This window comes from Musa acuminata, chromosome BXJ1-10, assembly GCF_036884655.1.
Source record: "Musa acuminata AAA Group cultivar baxijiao chromosome BXJ1-10, Cavendish_Baxijiao_AAA, whole genome shotgun sequence".
NCBI classification, from domain to species: Eukaryota; Viridiplantae; Streptophyta; class Magnoliopsida; order Zingiberales; family Musaceae; genus Musa; species Musa acuminata.
The window spans coordinates 35679992-35707252 of NC_088336.1; the positions used below are offsets into that span (position 1 = coordinate 35679992).

Sequence of the window (27261 nt, forward strand, 5' to 3'; positions counted from 1 at the left end):
TTATGTCCAGGTTGCATCAAGAAGTGTTAGGCTTAAATTTTCTGAATTTGCTGTATTTTCTAAATACAATATGGGTTAAATTTTGAGTCATAGGTTTTTTCTATTTTCTAAGTGTTCACGATGTTATTTTATTAGAATACAAGGAAATGATTTTTTTTATCAGATTTGTATAAATTTTAGTTAGATCAGGATACTGATGTTTCCTACGTAAAATATTAAGGGATTGTAATAACAATACAAGAACCAAGTTACATAATGGCGACAACAGAGAATCAAATTAGAATTTATATGATAGAATATTAACATTATATGACTAGGAAAAGGAAGGAAGAGAAAATGTAACAAAATTAAATGATTGTTACTTTTATTTTCTTTCTTTTGCTATATAAGTATTTTTGTTAGCATAACATAATAAATGGAAGCCTAATAACAGTAGTCAATACAGTATGGGATTATGATCTTCTTCTTTATGAAAATTTGAATTTCTCCATGGCATACGGCCATTATTTTGAGTTTCCTTGAGACCATATGGCCTTTGTTATCTGTAATTGCATCAAGTAGGATCATAGCAATCAATTGTCATGCATCACAATTAAAACAAAATTATAGATAGACAATCTCATCTATTGAAACCTATGTTAGTTGACATGTTCAAAGTTCAAACCATTGGTATGCTAGCATGCTGACATGTTCAAACCAATGGTATACTAGCACAAAGGCATATACACAATTTAAGCCTTTGTGCTAGTAGAGTTCACTTGGAACTCTACTGTTAGTTCCAAGTGAACTTCATGATAACGTTAACATTATGAGACATGAAGGCTATTTACTAATTCATCCTTTACAAAACTCTGATGCAACTAGTGCTGCAGCTTTGCTATCTTTGTATTCTTCAACTCAATGGGTCATTGAAGATGCAGCTGACAATTTTTGTGTAGGCTTCATGCATCTCTATTAATTTATAACTCATATGGATAAAAAGGTAGATATCTTTAGAGGTCTGAACAAATGAAGCTAAAAAGCAACAATGAATACCCAACAGGGATCATCGACAAGGTAATATACATAATATCATCCCCAACAAAAAAATAGTGACAGAATAATAAAAGATGTAACAAGGTACATGCCACAAAGATTTGAAGCACTCCAATTAATTATATCCTGGTAATGTTTGTTAAATCCAAGGACTGCAATTTCATGCTGACTGACAGTGCTGGTCTTTAGCCAGTCCGGAATGTACCGATCTGTGCTGACATAACGATACACGTTACATCAGGACATGTTGACAGTTCCACAAAGTGCCCAAAAAATCTCAGAAAATATATACAAATCAGGAAAAAACCTAATTGAGGATATTTAAGTTAGAACTAAATGCAAATTTAGTTCTATTTAAATAAAAAATATCCTAACAAGGCAGGGATAATGGATTTATCTTTTCTGAACGTTGATTAGCAGCTTTGCAGCATGTTCCGAACGATTTTCATTGATATTGATCAAGAGAATTTGTGAGAAAGAGTGTTAGAAGATGTGAGATTGAAATATATATATATATATATATATATATATATATATATATATATATATATATATATATATATATATATATATATACATTAATCCTTAAAACACTAAACAACAGTTGATTTTGGAACTTCATTAACCACAATGACAAATTAAGTGTTCCTTTATCCTGAATAATACTTCAACATTAGATGTTGTATCCTTTTACCTCATGGAAACCATATTAATAGAAAGCTTAACATATCTTTGTGCCTCCTTTTCATCCTCCCAACCTTTTCCAAATCCCTAATCTAAATTTAATCCTAACTGTAAAGTAGTACTTTTTCTATAATATTAGCATTGTGTGAAAGCATGGCCATACTTTCATTTCAAGTAATTAATGCTCTTTTTGTCAATTTTAAAGGTTTGAACTAACACATTTTGTTAGATTTTAAACATTCATTTAGAGGTTGAATTTAATATATCTGAACTCTATTTTCCAATTTTATAGGCTTAAAATAACATGTGATGATAGATTTTGGACATTCAAACAGAGGTTGAAGATCTAACAAATGGATTGTCGGAGGATAGGAAACAATCAGAAAAAGAAAAAACCCTGAAAATATATTTTTCCTCTTATACTGAAGTTTTAACTGTATACAAGTAGTTTTGTCTGACCATACCATAATTAACTAAAAATAGACTAAAAAAGAGGCATTAATGTTTAAGATTATGAGATTGAAAAAAATGTGATAATTGGGATATTGTCATGAGAATTGCAAAACTGAACAATTTTTATGAACAACCTACAAGGCTGGTACTTTTATATAAAGGAAATGTGCAGACATTTGTGCTATAAAGAATCACATAAAATACAGTAAACAATCAATACACGAAGAGAAGAAAGCAAACAGCCACAAACAAATGAAACGTTTACCAAATTAAATACCTCATCATGAAGAATTGCAGATGACCAAGAATATAAAATACAACAGTTAACAATTTCAACGGTAAAAATTAACCTTAAAGTTTCATCACACAAAATACAGAGCTTCATAGATCATAAAATTGACCACCATGGGTTTCTATAAATAAAATGGACGATCTCCAATGGAATAGTTTAAATAACTCTGTAAAAGAGAGCAAATATATATATAAACCACGCTACTCCACATCAAAACAAATACTTGATTTTAGAAGTAAATAACTACAGCATTATCGGTGCCAAGTCTATGTACTATAAATTTAGCCACATAAAAAACTGCAAGTCATAGATCAATAAACGTATCATAATTAGAGAAGCTACAAGCTCCAAGTTCTAAAATCCCCAAGCAAATCTGAGATGTCTACCACCTCAAAAGCTATCAGGGACCAAATTTGCAAACCAGAACCCTGAAACAGCCTACAATCCTTATAAAAAAGGAGATCAGATGCGATTAATATACTAAATCAAGCGTAAAGAACAAGGCCGCCCCTAAAACCATTGCAGATCTACCTGATCTAACGGTTTCCACTACAAACAACCAACGCTTATACCCACCATATCCGTCTCTAAAACAAGATTCCCAGCGCTAGATCGATCAAAAAATAAACACCAAAAAGAAGAGAATGATACCGATCTGGAAACAAGAACAGATATCTGTCTAACGGATTGCTTGATCAAAGATCACACCGATCCATAATTTAGTAGAGAAAACACATGTAAATGTCTTCAAATCGACTCGAAAATAGCAAAATGGTAGACACAGGACTCGATCGATCCGCTCAGGTACAACCAGATAAACGAAGGAAACATGAAAATAGACAAAGATCTCCAGAAATCAAGGAAGAATTCACATGAGATTAAGGTTTTACCCTTCCGAAGCGGCACCCACCCTCTTTTTTCGGAGACAAAGGAGAGAGGCGACAGAAACGCAAAAACGGGATGAAATTAAATGGCAGTGATTCCTCTTTTTTCTTAGGGTGCATACAACGGTCAGTAAAGAAAATCAAGCATATAGAACAAGGCCACCCGTAAAACCGTTGCAGATCTACCTGATCTAAACAACCAACCCTTATACCCACCATATCCGTCTCTAAAACAAGATTCCCAGCGCTAGATCGATAAAAAAATGAACACGAAAAAGACGAGAATGATACCGATCTGGAAACAAGGACAGATGTCTGTCTAACAGATTGCTTAATCAAAGATCACACCGATCCATAATTTAGTAGAGAAAACACTTGAAAATATCTTTAAAGCGACTCGAAAATACCAAAATGGAAGACACAGGACCCGATCGATCCGGTCAGATACACGATCAGCAACCAGATAAACGAAGAAAACATGAAAATAGACAAAAATCTCCAGAAATCAAGGAAGAATTCACATGAGATTAAGGTTTTACCCTTCCGAAGCCGCTCCCTCTTTTTTCGGAGACAATGCGTAGAGGAGGCGACAATGCGTGGCTGAGAGAGGTCCTCTCGCGTATTAAATGGCACTGATTCCTATTTTCTCTTAGGGTGCATACAAAGTTCCGTAAAGAAAAATTTATGCGACATGATACGCTTACCGTCGGATCTCACCAAAGCACCGATGACCAATACCTTGTGAAAGGTCCACGTGGCAGTGTCCAAAAGTCTACCACCTGTCCTTGTATCACCCGTTGCTACGCCGATTACCTTCGTCACTCGAGAGACGCAGTGGAACCCAATCACGCGGGGGAAGCCGGTCGGAACCGACGAGATGTGAAAGGTCGAAGAACGTATTACCTCGCGCAAATGTTCGACTCGCGTGCCGCTCACCTCACGAAGGACGCCACCTGGCGTAAAGATACGGATCACATCACCAACAACAACTCGGAAGCAACTGCATAGCTCCAAGAGAGCGAAGACACAGAACAAACGAGACGTTTCAAGAAATATGATGACGAGGACAGAGGAGAATATATAGGAGTGGAGTGTCTAGTATCACAGGTCGGTGAGAGCGAGGCCCTGGTTGCTCGAAACGATCCAGTAACGGAATCATCATTGGACAACGTGGCATAACGGTATCGTCATGAATTGATCGTGCTACCCTCTATAACAACATATAATATATGGGATGACCTTAACTGAATTCTCTCTATAACGTGGAGAATCAGTATGAGCACGTGCAACCGTTACAAAGAACGATAACAACTGTCACATTCCAATTATATGTATATTTATAACGATAATTCATGTCATCGTTTATCTTTAAATATATATATATATATATAATATAAATTAAAAAAATAAAAATTTCAAAAATATTCACCTATAAATTATTTTATATCTAAATTTTAAAATAAAATAATATTATTATGAAATTGATAAAAGGTATATGTGTAAAAACAAAAAAAAATCATCACCTTAGCACGGTGGAAATGGAGTGCGAAAAGATATGACAAGTGCATGAATTGTCACATATCCATTTAGTCGATGCCCGATGGCGATACTTCGTCGTTTGATAGTGTCGACACAGTAAAAATACAATAGAGTTGGTTATGTTATGTTTAGTCTTCACTTGGTTAAATTATTATTATTTTTCCCTACATAAGTCGTTGTTTCTTCCTGGGTGAGCTAGGTGACTGCACATCAATAGAGTCGCTCTAGGGATAGCACATCCTACATTGGCCCAACTCGAGACCTGATATTAATAGAAGCCCGTGCACTTAATAGAGTTTTTTTTATTGACTCATCTAGAGATCTAAGCATTAGATGCATTTACTGATTGGAATGTGATGTCAATTCTTAGATAGTAAATCAACCAGTCAAAACCAGGAAAAAAGATTATGCCAGCTGACATCGTGCAGTCTTGGAATACTATATTGAGCAGAAATTGTTTGGGTTCATTCCCAAAAGGATTACTAACAAGTAAAAGAAATAAGGATGTATCTTGGTTTATTTATCGGAGCATCGGGTCTTAACTCTCATCTATATCATTGCCCTACGATGTTTCTTTCTTACTCTAATTTTTCCTATCTTTCTAACACAAAAATCACAGCAGCATTCCCATTTGGAACTCTATTCAACCTTGTGAAATTATCATTCTTATATCATTTGACAGTCTAATGTGTGTGAATTCAGAAAGTGCACCAAATGTGGCCACTTTATGTTGATGAGTGGAACAATGATAAAATATTTTGGAGACAGTCTGGAAGATATCCAAGTCCCAAATTCCTTTCCTTACCTAGTTAGCCTTCAATGTTTAAATGTTATTCTCACGTTTCAATTACTTTCCCACCGAGATATATTTTCTTAGATAAACAATATATTTGATTTGTCTAGACAACCAACAAACCCATATTCCATCCATGATAAAAAATGAACTTGCACCCATGCCAGTGTCATCAATATCCACTTCCTCCAACAGCTTGTGTCTATTAGACAAAAAAAAAAAGGGTACCCTTTTCTATATAACCAACTATCTATACTTATGATTAACTTGGGAAGAACAACCTAACATAATTAATGTTCCTTGTTTCGCATGGCTGGCAGATCGTATCTTTCGACATCCCTAAAGGATATCAAAGAAATTTTTCATCGATTTCTATTTAATTTACTAAATCTCAATATAATTTTGCAAATCAAATGTATCAACTATCTTATAGTGATCCTCAAATAATGCTCTGATACCACCTCTGTCATGCTCCCCGATTTATCACATTCAGGAGGTTTGACCCTGTTTTAAAATCCATAATATTAAAATTTAATCAACAATCTAATACAAAATCCAAACTAAATTTAAGGACACTAAAAATCATTCAAGTCATAATTCACACCCATAATCCACAATTCATAAGACTTTGTAGTTATAATCATACGATACAACGCTCAAAGATTCATAAAATCCAAAGCCAACTCATCTAAACGAAACCACATCATAAAATCCATAAGTGTGGGAATTTATACAATCACAAAACTAACATTGATCACAAGGTCGTATCTTTTAAAACCTCCACAAAACACATAAGTTCATATTTACCATCGACATTTAATTAGGTACAAAGTGTACTTATACAACAAAAACATTTAACACTAGCCTCAGAAACATTTGAATCACAAATATGAGGATTTGATCCGAAACATTAAGCCAAAGCAAAACTTCTTCTACTTCAATTCCTCTTCTCTTCTTTTATCAAGCCTACGTCGGTTGTAGCAAGTTTCTGCTTTGATTTGCCGACAAGTCAAACACTTTGAAACATACATCGCAATCACCTTCTACAAACCTTCTCACTAATAATGACTTTGGAGAACCCTATACATCTTAGTGCTACCAGAATGCATGATGCATTTTGAATTATGACCTTGCTTCAAGATTTGGTTATTGATAATTGGGTCATTTATAACACATACTCTATCCCAAAACTCCAAAGGCCATCCTCTAAAATTTAAAAACTCGGCTTCGATCATTTTTCTAATTCATTCCTCAAGCAGATTAAATGTGGATCTCATAGTTATCCTTTTTAAATTTGTGAATAAGATCAGATTGCACATAGATAGATACCATCAATATCATCGAGTCCTGCCCATTTCTTATAACAATCAAATCATAATTTTCATCTAATAATCATAATTAATATAATTGATGACATTTTTATTATTAGGGTTTGCATGAACGTGATCAGAATGTAATTACACGAGGACACGTAACGAGAGCATGGAGGTGACAATAGGACCCACGAGAAGATGAAGCAAGAAGACCAAATGTCGATGTCATCCTAGATTCCGAGAAGACATCAAATAAAATTTCATCGATCTCTATATAATTTACTAAACATCAATATAATTATGCACATCAAATGAATCAAATATCTTAATAATCCTTAAATCATGCTCCGATACCACCTTTGTCACTCCCGCCAAATTATCACATACAAAAGGTGTGACCTTGTCTTAAAATCCATAAAATTAAAATGCAATCAACAATCTAATCCAAATTATCACATACTTTGAAATATTACCTAGTTTCAGGATTTAGTTATTGATAATTGGGTCATTTAGAACACATACTCTATCCCGAAACTCAAAAGGCCATCCTCCAAAATTTAAAAATTCGACTTCAATCCCTTTTATACTTCATTCCTCAAGTAGATTAAATGTGGATCTCAGAGTTGCCCTTCCTAAATTGGTTGAATGAGATCAGATTGCACAAAGATACAGGCCATCAATATCATTGAGTCCAGCCCATTTCTCATAATTTTCAAATCATAATATGGGTCATTTCGAACACACACCCTATCCCAAATGTCAATAAGCCATCCTCTAAAATTTAAAAATTTAACTTCACTGCCATTCGTACTTCATTCCTCAAGACGACCAGATGCATCCTTGATCCCTAAAAGATATCAAAGAAATTTTTCATCGATTTCTATTTAATTTACTAAATCTCAATATAATTTTGCAAATCAAATGTATCAACTATCTTATAGTTATCCTCAAATAATGCTCTGATACCACCTCTGTCACGCTCCCCGATTTATCACATTCAAGAGGTGTGACCCTGTCTTAAAATCCATAATATTAAAATTTAATCAACAATCTAATACAAAATCCAAACTAAATTTGAGGACACTAAAAATCATTCAAGTCATAATTCACACCCATAATCCACAATTCATAAGACTTTGTAGTTATAATCATACAACACAACGCTCAAAGATTCATAAAATCCAAAGCCAACTCATCTAAACGAAACCACATCATAAAATCCATAAGTGTAGGAATTTATACAATCACAAAACTAACATTGATCACAAGGTCGTATCTTTTAAAACCTCCACAAAACACATAAGTTCATATTTACCATCGACATTTAATTAGGCACAAAGTGTACTTATACAACAAAAACATTTAACACTAGCCTCAGAAACATTTGAATCACAAATATGAGGATTTGATCCGAAACTTTAAGCCAAAGCAAAACTTCTTCTACTTCAATTCCTCTTCTCCTCTTATTAAGCCTACGTCGGTTGTAGCAAGTTTCTGCTTTGATTTGCCGAAAAGTCAAAACACTTTGAAACATACATCGCAATCACCTTCTTCAAACCTTCTCACTAATAATTACTTTGGAGAACCCTAACAATCTTAGTGCTACCAGAATTCATGATGTATTTTGAATTATGACCTTGCTTCAGGATTTGGTTATTGATAATTGGGTCATTTAGAATACATACTCTATCCCAAAACTCCAAAGGCCATCCTCTAAAATTTGAAAACTCGGCTTCGATCATTTTTCTAATTCATTCCTCAAACAGATTAAATGTGGATCTCATAGTTATCCTTTTTAAATTTGTGAATGAGATCAGATTGCACATAGATAGAGACCATCAATATCATCGAGTCCTGCCCATTTCTTATAACAATCAAATCGTAATTTTCACCCAATAATCATAATTAATATCATTGATGACATTTTTATTATTAGGGTTTGCATGAATGTGATCATGATGTAATTACATGAGAACACGCAACGAGAGAATGGAGGTGACAATAGGACCTACGAGAAGATGAAGCAAGAAGACCAAATGTCGATGTTATCGTAAATTCCTAGAAGACATCAAATAAAATTTTCATCGATCTCTATATAATTTACTAAACCACAATATAATTATGCACATCAAATTAATCAAATATCTTAATAATCCTTAAATCATGCTCCGATACCACCTTTGTCACTCCCGCAAAATTATCACATACAAAAGGTGTGACCTTGTCTTAAAATCCATAAAATTAAAATGTAATCAACAATCTAATCTAAATTATCACATAATTTGAAATATTACCGAGCCTTAGGATTTGGTTATTGATAATTAGATCATTTAGAACACATACTCTATCTCGAAACTCAAAAAGCCATCTTCCAAAATTTAAAAATTCGACTTCAATCCCTTTTATACTTCATATCTCAAGTAGATTAAATGTGGATCTTAGAGTTCCCCTTCCTAAATTTGTTGAATGAGATCAGATTGCACATAGATAGAGGCAATCAATATTATTTGAGTCCAGCCAATTTCTCATAATTTTCAAATCATAATATGTCATTTCGAACACACCCTCTACCCCAAATGTCAATAAGTCATCCTCTAACATTTAAAAATTCGACTTCACTACCATTTGTACTTCATTCCTCAAGACGACCAAATGTCCTTGGCATCCTAGATTCCTAAAAGATATCAAAGAAATCTTTTATCGATTTCTACTTTATTCCTCAAGTAGACTAAACGTGGATCTTGTAATTGTCATTCTTTAATTTGTCGAATGAGATAAGATAGAACCTGGATAGAGGCTAACAAAATCGAGTCTTGTACTATCCTCAAAACCTCCGGGTCATAATTTTTTCCATTGATTTTCGTTGCTTAATCATTAGATTAGCCATAAAACTAGTACATTTTCTACTACCTGTATAAACTACAATATTGGCCTTACCTAAGTGATAACAGAAGGTACAATCATAATCCTTTAAAATTTCTATATGTCACCATGATCTCGTATTTGACTCTTTCTAGGTAAAAATATATTTTATACTCTTGTGATCAGTAAATATTTCAAATGTTCGCCAATGTAAATAATATATCTAAATCTTTATAGCAAAAGTAATTACACCTAATTTCAAATCATGAGTCGAATAATTTTATTCAAAATATTTCAATTGTTTAGAAAAATAAACAATCACTTTCCAATCTTGCATCAAAATACAATAAAGGTTTCTTTCTCGAAACATCTGTACAAACTACATATCCCTCGCTATCATAAGAAATAGAGATAATAGGGGCACTAGTCAATCTTCTTTATAACTCTTGAAAACTTCGCTCAAAATCTTCACCCAATTCAAATGTCACATTCCCTTGGATTAGTTTGGTGAGAGGAGTAGCAATTCGAAAGAATCGCTCCTTCAATCCCTTGTAATAACCTGCCATGCCCAAGACACATCTAAGTTCTATCTTAGCCATTGATATTTTCCATTTAACCACGACTTCCACTTTCTTTGGATCAACAGAGATACCTTTCGTTGAAATCACATGACCTAAGAAGACAACTTCGTTCAACAAAAATTCACATTTGATGGACTTTGCATACAACGCTTTTCCTCTTAGTATTCTCAATAAATTTCTCAGGTGTTCTTTATGCACCTTGTTACCCCTCGCATACAGTAACATATCATCAACGAATACAATTATACAGTGATCCAAGAATAACTGAAATATCCTATCCATTAGATATATAAAAGCCGCAAGGGCATTGGTCAAGCCGAAGGGCATTATTAAGAATTAGTAACGACAATATCAAGTGCTAAAAGCTATATTTGAGGTATCCTCTTACTTAGTCTTCAATTGATAATAACCAAACCTCATACCAATCTTCGAAAAGACTTGTGCACCATACAATCGATCAAATCAATCATCCATTCTGGGTAGAGGATACTTATTCTTAATATGCACTTAATTCAACTATCTATAATCGACACAAGACCTCAATGGTTCATCCTTTTCTTAACTAAAGACATCGGAGCACCCCATGATGAGACATTAAACCGAATGAAACTCTTATCTAACAGTTCTTATAGTTGCTTGTTGAATTCCATAAACATTAGTGGTGCCACTCTATTGGGAGGCTTAGATATTGGGGTTGTACCCAGGGACGAAAACATTAGCAAATTCACCTACTCCATTTTGTGGTAATCCGAGCAAGTCATCCGAGAATATAATAGGGAACTCTCTGAACTCAAGAGTTTTATTTAAATTTGGTTCTTGATCTGAAATATTGTAAAACAAAAGATAGATTGTAACCCGGGTCAAATAAAACATTTGCATTTCAATTAGAAACTTGAATAATACATTCGATTACTGGTTTAGAAGCACTGAAATCCTGTACAATGATAGCATACACTCTAACATGGGCCGATGATCTAGGAGGCAGTAAATATTTCTTCTTATTCGAAGGCCAATACTTTACTTTACGATACAACTTTCCATAGGAAAAACAGGCTCAAATAAACTGAAAACATTAACTTTTTCATGATTTAATATGTATTTTGCACAAGATTGAGCCTTTGTGATGGCTTCTCTTTCCCAATCTAGATGTCTTTAACCCTCATGTTGCCACTTTCTGAATTATTTTTTCTATTATTTTTGTTGTGAAGCTAATCCTTGCAATTCATGCCCTTGATCTCTTGAATATCCTCAATGTTTTTTTCGATTATTATAGCTTTTTCTACATCATCGACATATGCTCAGAGCTTTAAATCTTATATCTGATTATGAAGAGAAGTATAGGAATCTATGGACACGAAAATCAAGTTTAGCACTCCTTATCACCCTCAAATCGATGATCAATGCTTTGAAAGTATATATCGGATCCCTCTCATATAATTAAGTATGAGCTATCAAGAAGCATGCTGTACTTAGAATTATAACATTCCTCCTAGATTTGTTTCTAGATATTAGGATTATTAAGAACGAATAATCTATCCCGAAATCTCAATAGGATATCCTCGAAAACACAAAAATCTGATTTCAATCAATTTTCTACTTCATTCCTCGAGTAGACTAAACGTGAATCTTGTAATTGTCATTCTTTAATTTGTCGAATGAGATAAGATAGAACCTGGATATAGGCTATCAAAATCATCGAGTCTCGTACTATCCTCAAAACCTCCGAGTCATTATTTTTTCCATTGATTTCCGTTGCTTAACCATTAGATTAGCCATAAAACTAATACATTTTATACTACCTATATAAACTACAATATTGGCCTTACCTAAGTGATAACAGAAGGTACAATCATAATCCTTTAAAATTTCTATATGTCACCATGATCTCGTATTTGACTCTTTCTAGGTAAAAATATACTTTATACTCTTGTGATCAGTAAATATTTCAAATGTTCGCCAATGTAAATAATATATCTAAATCTTTATAGCAAAAGTAATTGCACTTAATTTCAAATCATGAGTCGAATAATTTTATTCAAAACATTTCAATTGTCTAGAAGTATAAACAATCACTTTCCCATCTTTCATCAAAATACAATAGGGGCACTAGTCAATCTTCTTTATAACTCTTGAAAACTTCGCTCAAAATCGTCACCCAATTCAAATGTCATATTCCCTTGGGTTAGTTTGGTGAGAGTAGTAGCAATTCGAGAGAATCCCTCCTGCAATCCCTTGTAATAACCTGTCATTTCCAAGAAACTTCTAAGTTCTATCATAGTCATTGATATTTCCCATTTAACCACGACTTCCACTTTCTTTGGATCAACAGAGATACCTTTCGTTGAAATCACATGACCTACGAAGACAACTTCGTTCAACAAAAATTCACATTTGATGGACTTTGCATACAACTTTTTTTCTCTTAGTATTCACAACAAATTTCTTAAATGTTCTTTATGCACATTGTTATCCCTCGCATACAGTAACATATCATCAACGAATACAATTAATTATACAGTGATCCAAGAGTGACTGAACTATTCTATCCATTAGATACATAAAAGCTGCAAGGGCATTGATCAAGCCGAATGACATTATTAAAAATTCACAACGACCATATCAAGTGCTAAAAGCTACAAATGAGGTGTCCTCTTTCTTAATTTTCAATTGATAGTAACCAAACCTCATATCAATCTCCGAAAAGACTTGTGTACCATACAATCAATCAAACCATTCATCAATTTTGGGCAGAGGATACTTATTCTTAATGTGCTCCTGATTCAACTATCTATAATCGATACAAGACCTCAATGGTTCTTTTTTCTAAACTAACGATATCGGAGCAACCAATGATGAGACATTAGACCGAGCAAGTCATTGAAGGCTTAGATATTGGGGTTATCCCTAGGGACGAAATCATTAGCAAATTCACCTACTCCATTGGAAGTAATCCGAGCAAGTCATCCGAGAATATAATAGGGAACTCACTGAACACAGGAGTTGTATTTAAATTAGTTTCTTTATCTGAATACTCTTTTACAAATATAACATAGCAACAAAAACCCTTTTGTACAAGTCGATGAGCTTGAAGTAACGATATAAGGCAAGGAGGTGAATCAAACCTAACGCCCTTAACATAAAGAATTGGCTGAGTTGGTATGCAAAAATTGGCCGAGTCTAGCAATTTCCTAAAAACATTCAGGTCATAATTTTTTTTCAATGACTTACGTTGCATCACCACCAAAATTATCCATCAAACTTATACATATTCTTCTAAGTGTATCAGCTAAAACATTTGTTTTACCAAAGTGATAACGGTTGGTGCATTCAGAAATGATTTCAAATGTTCGCCAATAATAATAATGTTTTAAATATTTAGAGCAAAAGTAATTTCAACTAATTTTAAATTATTAGTTGGAAGAACTATAAGATCCACGTTTTGTCTATTTAAGGAATAAAGTAGATAATGGATTGAAGTCCGATTTTAGAGTTTCCGAGCATAGCCTTTTGAGATTTCGCGATAAAATATTCGACACTAATAATTCATATATCAGGAAACAAATTTTGGAGGAATATCATAATTCCAAGTATATTATGCATCATGATTGTTCAAAATTAATAATATGAGCGGGATCCGCTATATACTTTCAAATCATTGATCATCGATTTGAGGGTCGATAAAATAAACTTGATTTTAGCATCCATAGATTTATATAATCATCTTCGTAATCTTGAAAGGATAAGAGATTTAAAAGGAGACAAAAGCTAAAAATCAAAAGTGGCTGAATTATCCTATCTATTTGATACATAAAAGCTGTAAGGACATATCAAATCGAACGACATTATTAAGAATTCGCACTGACCATATCAAGTTCTAAATGTTATTTTTAAGAAATCCCCTTTCTTAATCATTAATTGATAGTAAACAAACCTCATACAAATCTTCGAAAACACTTGTGCACCATACAATCGATAAAATCAATCATCAACTGTGGGTAGAGGATACTTATACTTAAGTGCCCCAAATTCAACTATTTATAATCAATCCAAGTCCTTAATGTTTCATCCTTTTTCTTAACTAACAACATCGGAGCATCTCATGATGAGACATTAGACATAATAAAACTCTTATCAAACAGTTCTTGTAGTTGCTTTTTCAATTCCATAAACTCGATTGGTGTAACTCTGTAGGGAGGCTTAGATATTGGGGTTGTCCCCGAGGACGAATCAATAGCAAATTCACCTTCTCCATTTAGAGGTAATCCGAGCAAGTCATTTAAGAATAGAATAGGGAACTCTCCGAATATAGGAGTTTTATTTAAATTAGTTTCTTGATTGAATGCTCTTTTACAAATACAAGATAGCAACAACAGTCCTTTTGAATAAGTCGATGAGCTTAAAGTAACAATATAAGGATAAGAGGAAAATCAAGCCAAATATCCTTAAAATAAAGAATTTGCTAAGTTGGCATGCAAAATGCAGAATCTCATAATCAAGCTTATTGACAAATACAAATATAGTCAATCCATGCCTAGTGTAATATCAAAATACAGAATCTCTAAGAGAATCAAATCAGCAAAAAGTGTGTTCTCCAATAAAAATCAAATAAGATGGATAGATCAAGTTTATTGTCAATGAATCCCTAACAATCGTAGTCACAAATAGCAACCTAATTCATTAGTTTAGGTTGAACACCAAGTGATAAGAAAAATATTATAAAACAAAAGATAGATTGGAACCAAGGTCAAACAAAATTTTTGCATTTATATAAGAAACTTGAATAATACATTGGACTACCGAGTTTGCTACGAAATACTATACAATGATAGTATACACTTTCACATGGAACGATGATCTAAGAGGTAGTGGCTCTTTCTTCTTATTCAGAGGGCAATATTTTACTTTGCGATCCAACTTTCGACATGCAAAAATGGCTCCAATGAACTGAAAACACCAACTTTTTATGGTTTAATATGCATTTTACACATGATTGAGTCCTTTATGATATCTTCTCTTTCCCAATCTAGATATCTTTAACCCTCATGTTACCAGTTTATGATTTTTTTTCTCTATTATTTTTGTTGTGAAGCTTATCCTTGTCTTTCTTGCCCCTGATCTATAAAATATTCTTAATGTTTTTTTCGATTATCATAGATTTGTCTACCACATCAGCATATGCTCAGAGCTATAAATATGATATCTGATTTTTGATTGTTGGCCTTTGTCTCCTTTCAAATCCCTTTGCCTTTCTAGATTATGGAGAAAAGTATAAGAACCTCTGGGCACTAAAATCAAGTTTAGAACTACTTATCACCCCCAAAGTATAGGAATCGATGATCAATGATTTGAAAATATATACCGGATCTCTCTCGAATAAGTAAGTATGAGCTATCAGGAAGTATGGTGTACTTGGAATTATAACATTCCCCCGAGATTTGTTTCCTGATATCTGAATTATTATGGATGAATACTTTATACTCAATAGGCTATTCTCGGAAACTCAAAAAGATGATTTCAAATACTTTTCTACATCATTCCTCAAATAAACTAAATGTGGAACTTGTAATTGACATTCTTTAATTTGTCGAATGAGACCAGATTGAACCTATCCTCAAAACATTCTCAAACTCGCACTATCCTCAAAACATTCAAGTCAATTTTTATCCAATGACTTCTATTATTTTTTCTTTATAATAGCCTTAAAACTTATAAATTTTCAACAAATTATATCAACTACAAGATTGGCGTTACCTAAGTGATAACCGATGGTGCAATGATAATCCTTTAGAATTTCTATCTATCTCCGTTGTCTCATATATAACTCTTTCTAGGCATAAATATACTTTAAACTCTTGTGATCAGTAAAGATTTTAAATGTTCGCCCATATAAAAAATATCTCCAAATCTTTATAGTAAAAGTAATTGCACCAAATTTTAAATCATGAGTTGATAATTTTGCCTATAAATTTTCAATGGTCTAGAAGTATAAGCAATCACTTTCCTATCTCGCATCAAAATACAATCAAAGTCCATTCTCGAAGCATCTGTATAAACAACAAATCCCTCATTAACATTTGAAAAAATAATAATAGGGGCACTAGTCAATCTTCTTTGTAACTCTTGAAAACTTCTCTCAAAATCTTCACCCAATTCAAATGTCACATTCGTTTGGGTTAGTTTGGTGAGAGGAATAGCAATTAGAGAGAATCCCTCCAGTAATCTGTTGTAATAAAATGTTGCAATCACTTCTAAGTGCACCCGATTCAACTGTCTATAATCGATACGGGACCTTAATGGTTCAACCTTTTTCTTAACTAACAATATCGGAGCGCCCCATGATGAGACATTAGATCGAATGAAACTCTTATCTAATAGTTCTTGTAGTTGCTTCTTCAATTCCATAAACATGAGTGATGCCACTCTATAAGGAGGCTTTGATATTGGGCTTGTCCTCGGGCATCAAATCAATAGCAAATTCACCTACTCCATTCGGAGGTAATCCGAGCAAGTCATCCGTGAATAGAATAGGGAACTTTCTAAACACAGGAGTTTCATTTAAATTAGTTTCTTGATCTGAATACTTCTTTACAAATAAAAGATAACAACAAAAGCCCTTTTGTATAAGTCAATGAGCTTGAAGTAGCGATATAAGGCAAGGAGATGAATCAAGCCTAATGCCCTTAAAACAAAGAATTGTCCGAGTTGGTATGCAAAATGTGATTACCATTGTATAAAAATCTATACTGGCATGATAGAAAGATAGTCAATCCACGCTAAGTATAATATCAAAACCCTGAATCTCTAGGAGAATCAAATCAGTAAGAAGTTTTTGTTCTCCAATAGAAATCAAATAAGATGGATAGATCAAGTTTGTTGTGAAAGAATCCCCAACAATCGTAGTTACATATAGCAGACAATTCATTAATCTAGGTTGAACAAAATATTATGTAATAGCCTGCCATGCCCAAGAAACTTCTAAGTTCTGTCATAGTCATTGATATTTCCCATTTAACTACCACTTCCACTTTATTTGGATCAACATAGATATAATTACTTGAAATCACTTGCCCTATAGAGACAATTTCATTCAACCAAAATTCACATTTGCTAGACTTTGCATAAAACTTTTTTCTTAGTATTGACAATACATTTTTTATGTGTTCTTTATGCACCTGGTTACTCCTTGCATACAATAATATATCATAAATAAATAAAATTATACAATCATCCCAGAGTGGCTGTAATATCTTATCTATTAGATCCATAAAAGCTACAGAGGCATTTGTCAAGCCAAAAGGTATTATTAAGAATTCATAATGAAACTCCTATTTAACCATTCTTATTGTTGCTTCTTTAATTCCACTAACTCGAGAGGTGTCATTCTATAGGGAGGCTTAGATATTGGGGTAGTCCCCAGAGACCAAATCAATAACAAATTCACCTTCTCCATTTGGAGGTAATCCGAGCAAGTCATCCAAGAATACATCAGGGAACTCTCTGAACACAGAAGTATCATTTAAATTAGTTTCTTGATCTGAATACTCCCTTACCAATACAAGATAATAACAATAACCCTTTTGTATATGACGATAGCATGAAGTAACGATATATGGCAAGTTGGTGAATCCAGCCTAATACCCTTAAAATAAAGAATTGGCTGATTTGATATGCAAAAAGTAATCACTTTTGTATAACAATCTATAATGGTATAATATGAAGATAGTCAATCCATGCCGAGTATAATATCAATTATTTATAATTAATACAATACCTCAATTATTCATCCTTTTTCTTAACTAACAACATCGGAGTACCTGGATAGAGGCTTATCTAACAGTTTTTGTAGTTGCTTCTTCAATTCCTCTAGCTCGAGTGGTGCCACTTTATAGGAGGGCTTAGATATTGGGATTGTCCTCGGAGACTAAATAAATAACAAATTCACTTTCTTCATTTAGAGGTAATCCGAGTAAGTCATCCGAGAAAACATCAGGGAACTCTCCAAACACATAAATTTTATTTAGATTAATTTTTTGATCTGCATACTACTTCACCCATACAAGATAGCAACAACAACCCTTTTGTTTATGACTATAAACTTGACGTAATGATATAAGACAAGGATGTGAATCATGCCTAATACCCTTAAAATAAAGAATTGGCTGATTTCGTATGCATAAAGTGATCACTTTTGTATAACAATCTATGTTGGTATAATATGAAGATAATCAATCCATGCTAGGTATTACGATAAATAATATCTTGATTGACAATAATTTCACATTTATCATCAAAATCTATATTAGTGACATCGCATGTTTTGCCACTAATTTATATATTTATTTTTCTATATATATATGATTATAAATATTAAATTAAACACACCAAAGCTGAGAATCCCTAAATAAGAAATGATTTGTCCAACCAACGAATTGGCTTACCCTCCGTGCAACTCTCCTTGCATTCAATAGTGATGTGATTGGCGATTGGCAATTGATAACCAACAATTGACAACCCCTCTTCCTTTGGTGGCAACCCCCCTCTCTTTCTTCCCTCTTCTCCCTTTTCTAAAAGCCATTACACTTTCTCCTTTACAGCAATTGTTGCCACACCCACTATCGTTGGCAACATATCCCCTTTCCTCTTCTCCCTTTCTTTGCCTTAGCATGTTTCAGCCAAGATCAAACATCTCCAAATTCTATGGTTAAATATTTGCACTGTAAGATCATCAAATCATATGGTTAACTATTAAACATCTAAAATTCATCTCACCCCTAGCAAACCCTAAGGAAGCAATCAAATATTGGTTGCTTCCTCCAGCTTCTTAAAGATGTGACCTTTAGTGATTGCTAGTGACACTCCACCATAGAGTATGGACCACCAGTAATACTTTCATATATGAGCTGAGTATTAAGTAGTGATTACAATAGATGCTCGGGAGAGGAGAGGCGAGGCGAGGTCCAAGTGCCTCGCTTCATTTCCAGAAGGAGCACTTCAAAGAGGCGCCGGTCGATTCGGACGAGTGCCTTGGTTAAACCAGGCGACCGAACCAAATTTTTAGGTCTGGTCGGTCTCCAGTGCATTAGTTGGTTCAATCGAGCCAACTAAATCATAGATATCATGCTCCCTCCCGTGATTTCCCCGACTTCCCCAACCCTAGCACTCGCGATTTTACCACCGAGATTTCTTCTCTGCTGCCGCTTCCATTATCGTTGCTTGCCGCTACTGTTGCTACTTGTCGCTACCACAATCATTGCTCGCCGACTGCTCGCCGTTGCCACAATCGTCGCTTGCCGCTGCTATCACGACCACTGTCGCCATTCCCGCTGTCGCTACCGTCTGCTAATGTTGCTATTGCCTCAATAGCCTCGATCTTCTCAAACTCTTCTCACTATACTGTTAACAGTATATTAACAGTATACTACTAACAGTATACTACTAACTATATACTAATAACATTATCTTTATTTATTAGATCAATAATATATTATTTTAATTTTAATATTATTAATTTTTATTTATTTAAAATTATGGTTAGGTTTCAGAATAAATGATAAATGTACAGAGCAACTCTATAGATTTGATGTAAAATTTTATTGTTTTGATTTTTTAGACTTTTTGTTAACGTGACATTGTGATTTTGTACCCAATTTTCGTAATTTAATAATATATTTTTTATTTAAATAATTTTTTTATTAATTATATTATATATTTTTATATTTTAGCGTCTCGCTTCGCTCGAGCAAGCGCCTAGCGTCTCAGGTGTTTTTAGACCTTAGCGCCTAGCGCTTTTTAAATCACTGGTTGTAAGTATAGTTTCATATGTGAGTACTCAACAAAGAACTTTTAAATTGATTTAAGAGCACTTGGAATGCCTAAGGAAAAATCACATGTTCTAGACTAAAATATTATGCACATAAGGAATACAATAAGGAGAATAAATCATAATGCCTAGTGGACAAATGTTTAAAGTTTAAGGACATAACAAAAAAAAATGGTAACCAACACGAATGTCCTTTTGGCCAGCATGAAAAGAGATAATAAAGGATCATGTTTATAAGACAAATGCAGGTTTAAATTGCAGATTCATGAGATGAAGTAGTTTTCCAGTAAAGGATCTACTTCCTACAAAAAAAACTACACAAAAATAATTCTAGGAAGGATCTAGATGTCATGTTCAATAAATTCTTGCTGAAAATCTCACATGAATAGGACTTCTGTGCAAAAAACTCTAAAATTTCCCATGTGAAGGCACTTATGTTATACCAGTTTAATTACCATACAAAAACATGGTTGTAGACTCATGGAGTATTAAAAGGTAGACTACAACAAATTTGGAAAAATAACAGACAAAAATCAGAAAGGAGAATATAAATTATGGATACGAAGTTAAAATAGCAACAAATTTTGTACATAATTAAACATGAGTGAAGTTCTAAAAGAACATAAAGACCAGCTTTTGATAAAATTACCAAATTATTCACCTTTGCAAAAATATCTAAAAATATATAAGCTAAAAAGACATTATTCAGGAAGAACTAATCCAATTTGGAGAGGACAAGATATTTTGTCGATAACAGAGCTGGCTTACTGCATATTGTAATAAAAGATGCCACCTCCTTCCACAACATTGATGCTAATTAATACCAGAGCTCATCCTTGTCATTTGATCCTACAATAGAACCAAAAGAGGAGGATCTTTTAATTCAATCCAAATTTCATAGCTATAAACCTGTGTAAACTTTTATTTCGAGCTTTTGATTAAGGCACGAACCAACAACTATCTAACATCAAACCAATCTATATTTTTGGGAATTTTTAGGCCATCTGCGGCTGCTTTAAAGCCAGCTAATGTGTTCTGAACTTTGATCTTATTATACATTTTAATCAAAAAAATCTTGATAATTAATAGATGAAACAATTATTATTTCGTCAAATTATTGTTATCCCAATCATAAATATAAATTGAGCATCAATGAAAAGCCCAGTAATTGTTGTCTATATTAAGAAGTCAATCTTGTGTAGACTATGTCATCTTCTGGCTTAAACATAATTATATTAAATATCATTTGTCTACCCTTTTTGACCTTTTAATAAAAAGAATTATACTGGGTGACCACAGACATCATAAACCTAAAAGGACGGATACGAACATAATGAAATAAACAAAAGAGGAAAAGAAATTATACCATATTTTAAAGAGGAGATTATCTTACAGGCCCTACTACACTATATAACTTTTTTTTCCTCAAGAAAGCAGAGCAGAAGAGAAATAAGCAATCGGGCAAATATTTTATAACAAAATGCAAGCATGTGAGAAATTAAAATTGATGGTGCTTTTCAACATCAATTGCCAACACCGCATACAACAAAACAATCATCAAAATCAAACAAGATCTATAGATAAGGTTCTAAGAAACTCCTACAGGGCTCAACGAATGTGAACTTCAGATTTTGTATTAAATAAATAATTAAATAATTCCACATATCAACAATGTCACCAACGATGACATAGAAAGAAAGCAAATCCTTAAAGATGGGAAAATACCATCTCCTTCCTTGTTCAAGAGAAATTAGGCCTTGTTGGTTCATCCGATAACTGCTCTTCCATAGATTTCCCGAGATACAAAGGTGATGACAGACATTCTTTATCTCGAGGAAGGATAGAAAAGAGATAAATGAGGCAATCATGAAAATGTCTATGGATTGAATAGAGGAGGCTCAAGAAGGTAGTTGTGGGGAGTTAGGATGCGAGGGGAGGGAGCTACGTAGAGCAATGGAGACGAAGGGATTTATCACATTAACATGAAGAGTTTATTGTATTAACATCAAGATTTGATAAAACATATAAATATTACTAAAATATATGAATTATAACTACGCCACGTTGGCGATAGTAAATGACTAGCCTATTACTGTGTAGAGGCAGGCCATTACTACTCACAATAGGCCCATTATTGTTCATTAATGGGAAAAAAGTAATACTAATTGAAAAATTAGAAAAAAATAATAATCATAAGTACAGTAATGCAGAAGAAATTTATTAAAAATTATTAAAATTATATACAAAATTATTTAAATATTAATAACATAATATATTAATTCGAAAAATAAAAAATTTCAACATTTCAAACTGGATTCCCACTTTTTGGCACAAAAATAAAATTTTAACAAAATAAATACTAGCTTAATTATTAAAATTACAAAAAAGAGGGTAATAGCAAAAAGTTCAAGAAAATTTGAAAACTCAGACGGAAAAATAGGGTAATTCAGAATTTGATAATTTTAGGGTTTAGGGGAAAATATAGATGTTAGATTCATGAATCCATATTCGTCAAGCCAACCAAAAATCTTATATATGATGACGTATTGACATGTATAACATATCATATGACAGAAGTAACAGAATTAGTAATGAAAATGCATTATGGAAAGAAAATGTAAATCAATTATAGCTTCTATTAAAAAGAGATTACTAAAATAATATCATGTGATAAAAACCTATGTATAACATTCCATATAAAAAAATGAAAGGAGACTAAACTAAATTGCATAAGAATATTCACTCAAGCATTAGAACTACGAAAGTCCAATAAGCTTCAATCAAAACAATGCTTACCTGAATAAATATTACATTCATTTACTGGCTGTGGTCGGTGCCCTCCTTAGCTTGCCATAAAGAACTTCCCACACTCACTAAGCTGATCATAGTATTACAAACAGATTAGCTGGATTTATCAAACACTGATGAATAAACTTTCTCAGCCACTTATCGGCACCCAATCCAATTATCTCTTCTTCATCAATAAGAAGCACAAACAGCACGATCATAGCAACACACTATGACCAAATAATCTACTCCACCTTAGGCTCCTTTATCAATGCAATTATGCCATTGACAGAAGGTTTCCTTGCCAATGGGCAGAAATCCATCATATGGCAAATGAACACTCCATATCCCAAAGAACCAACCTACTGACTCTTCTCCTCTGGACCAAGAGATCAAGAATCTGTGATCAAACAGCAATGATAGGGCTGGAAGAAAGACAAAGCATCACCGGCCTAATGAGAGAAAAAACCTCCTCATCAATTGCCATCTTCATTGTAAGCTAGGCAGCAGCAGAGCTTGCTATGAAAATCTGTGACCAAAAGAATCGATTCAAAAGAATCCTTGTACCGACACTTCTCTGCACCAAGGATCAAGAATTTGCGATAGAATGGCCACCGTAGGGTAGGAAACAAGCGAAAGCAAGAGATCACCATCGATGCAACTATAGAAAACCCTCCTTGTTGATCGCCACCTTCAATTTTAGCCTCTGCCAAGGAAGCTAAGCTGATGATGGTGTCTACGGCTAGGTTTTCGCCACCATCGAGGAAGGGGTGGTCATGAAATAGACCATAAGAATCTTTCACAAAGAATCCCTGTACCGAACCATCTTTGGACCAAGGATCAAGGACTTATGATGGAACGATGACAATAAGGATGGAAGCAAGCAAAAGCATGCCATTGTCATCGAAGACCGATGCAACAAGAGAAAACCCACCTCCGACCCATCCATGAAAAATAGATTAAAAATAGACTAAAAAAGAGGCATTAATGTTTTGTCTAACCAACAGACTAAAAATAGACTAAAAAATAGATTAACTGTATACAAGTAGTTTTGTCTGACCATACCATAATTACCTAAAAATAGACTAATAAGAGGCATTAATGTTTAAGATTATGAGAATTAAAAAATATGATAATTGGGATATTGTCATGAGAATTGCAAAACTGAACAATTTTTATGAACAACCTACAAGGCTGGTACTTTTATACAAAGAAAATGTGCAGACATTTGTGCTATAAAGAATCACATAAAATACAGTAAATAATCAATACAAGAAAAGATGAAAGCAAACAGCCACAAACAAATGAAACATTTACCAAATTGAATACCTCATCATGAAGAATTCCAGATGACCAAGAATATAAAATACAATAGTTAACAATTTCAACGGTCAAAATAACCTTAAAGCTTCATCACACAAAATACAGAGCTTAATAGATCATAAACGTTACCACCATGGGTTTCTATAAATAAAACAGACGATCTCCAATGGAATAGTTTAAATAACTCCATAAAAGAGAGCAAACATATATATAAACCATGCTACTCCACGTCAAAACCAATACTTTATTTTAGAAGTAAATAACCAAGTGTTATCGGTGCCAAGTCTATGTACTATAAATTTAGCCACATAAAAAACTGCAAGTCATAGATCAATAAACGTATCATGATTAGAGAAGCTACAAGCTCCAAGGTCTAAAATCCCCAAGCTAATCTGAGATGTCTACCACCTCGAAAGCTATCAGGGACCAAATTTGCAAACAAGAACCATGAAACAGCCTACAGTCCTTGTAAAAAAGGAGATCAGATGCGATTAATGTACTAAATCAAGCGTCAAGAACAAGGCCGCCCCTAAAACCATTGCAGATCTACCTGATCAAACGGTTTCCACTACAAACAACCAATGCTTATACCCACCATATCCATCTCTAAAACAAGATTCCCAGCGCTAGACCAATTAAAAAAAAACAAAAAAGAAGAGAATGATACCGATCTGAAAACAAGAACAGATATCTGTCTAACGGATTGCTTGATCAAAGACACACCGATCCATAATTTAGTAGAGAACACACTTGTAAATAACGAAATGATAGACACAAGACTCAAATAACGAACAGATATCTTCAAATCGACTCGAAAATAACGAAAATAACGAACAGATATCTTCAAATAACGAACACACTTGTAAATAACGAACAAATATCTTCAAATCGACTCAAAAATAACGAAATGATATCTTCAAATCGACTCGAAAATAACGAAATGATATCTTCAAATCGACTTGTAAATAACGAAAATAAGAGAACACACTTGTAAATAACGAACAGATATCTTCAAATCGACTCGAAAATAACGAAATGATAGACACAGGACTCAATCGATCCGCTCAGGTACACGATCAGCAACCAGATAAACGAAGAAAACATGAAAATAGACAAAGATCTACAGAAATCAAGGAAGAATTCGTATGAGATTAAGGTTTTACCCTTCCGAAGCGGCACCCTCATTTCTCGGAGACAAAGGAGAGAGGCGACAGAAACGCAAGAACGGGATGACAGAGAGGTCCTCTCGCGTATTAAATGGCAGTGATTCCTCTTTTTTCTTAGGGTGCATACAAAGGTCCGTAAAGAAAATCAAGCATATAGAACAAGGCCACCCCTAAAACCATTGCAGATCTACCTGATCTAACAGTTTTCATGACAAACAACCAACCCTTATACCCACCATATCCGTCTCTAAAACAAGATTCCCAACGCTAGATCGATCAAAAAATTAACACGAAAAAGACGAGAATGATACCGATCTGGAAAGAAGAACAGATATCTGTCTAACGAATTGCTTAATCAAAGATCACATCGATCCATAATTTAGTAGAGAACACACTTGAAAATATCTTTAAAGCGACTCGAAAATAGCGAAATGGAAGACACAGGACCCGATCAATCCGGTCAGATACACGATCAGCAACCAGATAAACGAAGAAAACATGAAAATAGACAAAGATCTCGAGAAATCAAGGAAGAATTCACATGATATTAAGGTTTTACCCTTCCGAAGCGGCTCCCTCTTTTCTCGGAGACGACGCAGAGAGGCGACAAGGAGTGGCTGATAGTGGTCCTCTCACGTACTAAATAGCACTGATTCCTATTTTCTTTGAGGGAGCAGACAAAGTTCCGTAAAGAAAATTTCAAGAACTCGGAAGCAACGACAGAGCTCGAAGAGAACGAAGACAGAGAACAAACGAGGCGTTTCAAGAAATATGATGGGGAGGACAGAGGAGAATATATAGGGGTGGAGTGTCTAGTATCATAGGTCGGTGAGAGGGAGGCCCGGGTTGCTAGAAACGATCCGTTAACGGAATACGATCTCCTCCGTCTCCATAACGACATCACGAACACGGAATCACTGTCAGGCAACGTGGCGTAACGGCATCACTATGAATTAACCGCATTACCCTCTACAACGACGTGTAATATACGAGAAGCCTTCAGTACCATTCGCGCGGGCACGTGCAACCGTAAAAAAATAATACCAGTCGTCACATTCATAATAATTACCCTAAAACAAATAAACTACTCATTTAAAATATCAACAAACACTAACAATCTACAAACGATCGATCCTTATAAAAACTATCCCTAAGTAGATGTCAAAAGAGGAGTCTACACACTAACTCAGTCATATAGTTTACATTACTGTCTTCTCCTTTTTGCTAACTTAAGCATCGGAGGGATCATGTCAGACAACCTCCGGTGTCACCCTGCCAAGTAGGATCATCGATCGCTCGAAAACACCTGAATGACCTAGCCCCAGGAAGGAATCTTACAACTAGGAAAATCCCAATCCGCCTATCCGATCATCTCAAACTGAGTCACTAATAAAATGATTTCCAATAAAACAATGTGTGGTCTCACCACATCAAGTCTCCCATGTCAACCAGAGGTACCTAGATAAGCTTGTACTCATCAATCAATGGTATTGAAACGCTGACGATCATCCCGTGTGTTCTCATCGACACTGTGTTCAGCTACCAATTAGCGGTTGCTCGTTTGTTCTTCGTATGATACTACTCCTCTTTGATTTGATGATGAAGACAGACAATCTACATTCCTATGCTCCAGGCACCTGCTGTTTCCTACTGTTTAACACGATTGGGGCCAGATGATTATTTCGACGATCCCACACACGACGTCGTTTCTGCTTGCAAACTGATAAGG

The 27261-nt window shown here is 34.1% G+C and overlaps 1 protein-coding gene across 5 annotated transcripts in view; it reads right to left on the reverse strand.

Moving 5' to 3' along the window:
* Positions 1-26278, reverse strand: part of LOC103969739 (ADP,ATP carrier protein 1, mitochondrial) — a 29472-nt gene extending 3194 nt beyond the window's left edge. The window contains exons 1-2 of one of the 5 annotated variants that reach the window (XM_065085252.1): positions 23053-26278; positions 21025-21105 (exon numbers count right to left, since the gene is read on the reverse strand). In XM_065085252.1, coding sequence (XP_064941324.1) covers positions 21025-21029 — 5 coding nt within the window. In that variant the 5' untranslated portion in view covers positions 21030-21105; positions 23053-26278. Of the gene's footprint in view, positions 1-2522; positions 2573-3354; positions 3504-3755; positions 3999-21024; positions 21106-23052 lie in introns of those variants that run through there. The other 4 variants (XM_009383389.3, XM_009383390.3, XM_065085253.1 and 1 more) reach the window with 4 other exon arrangements.
* Positions 26279-27261: the final 983 nt, after the last annotated feature.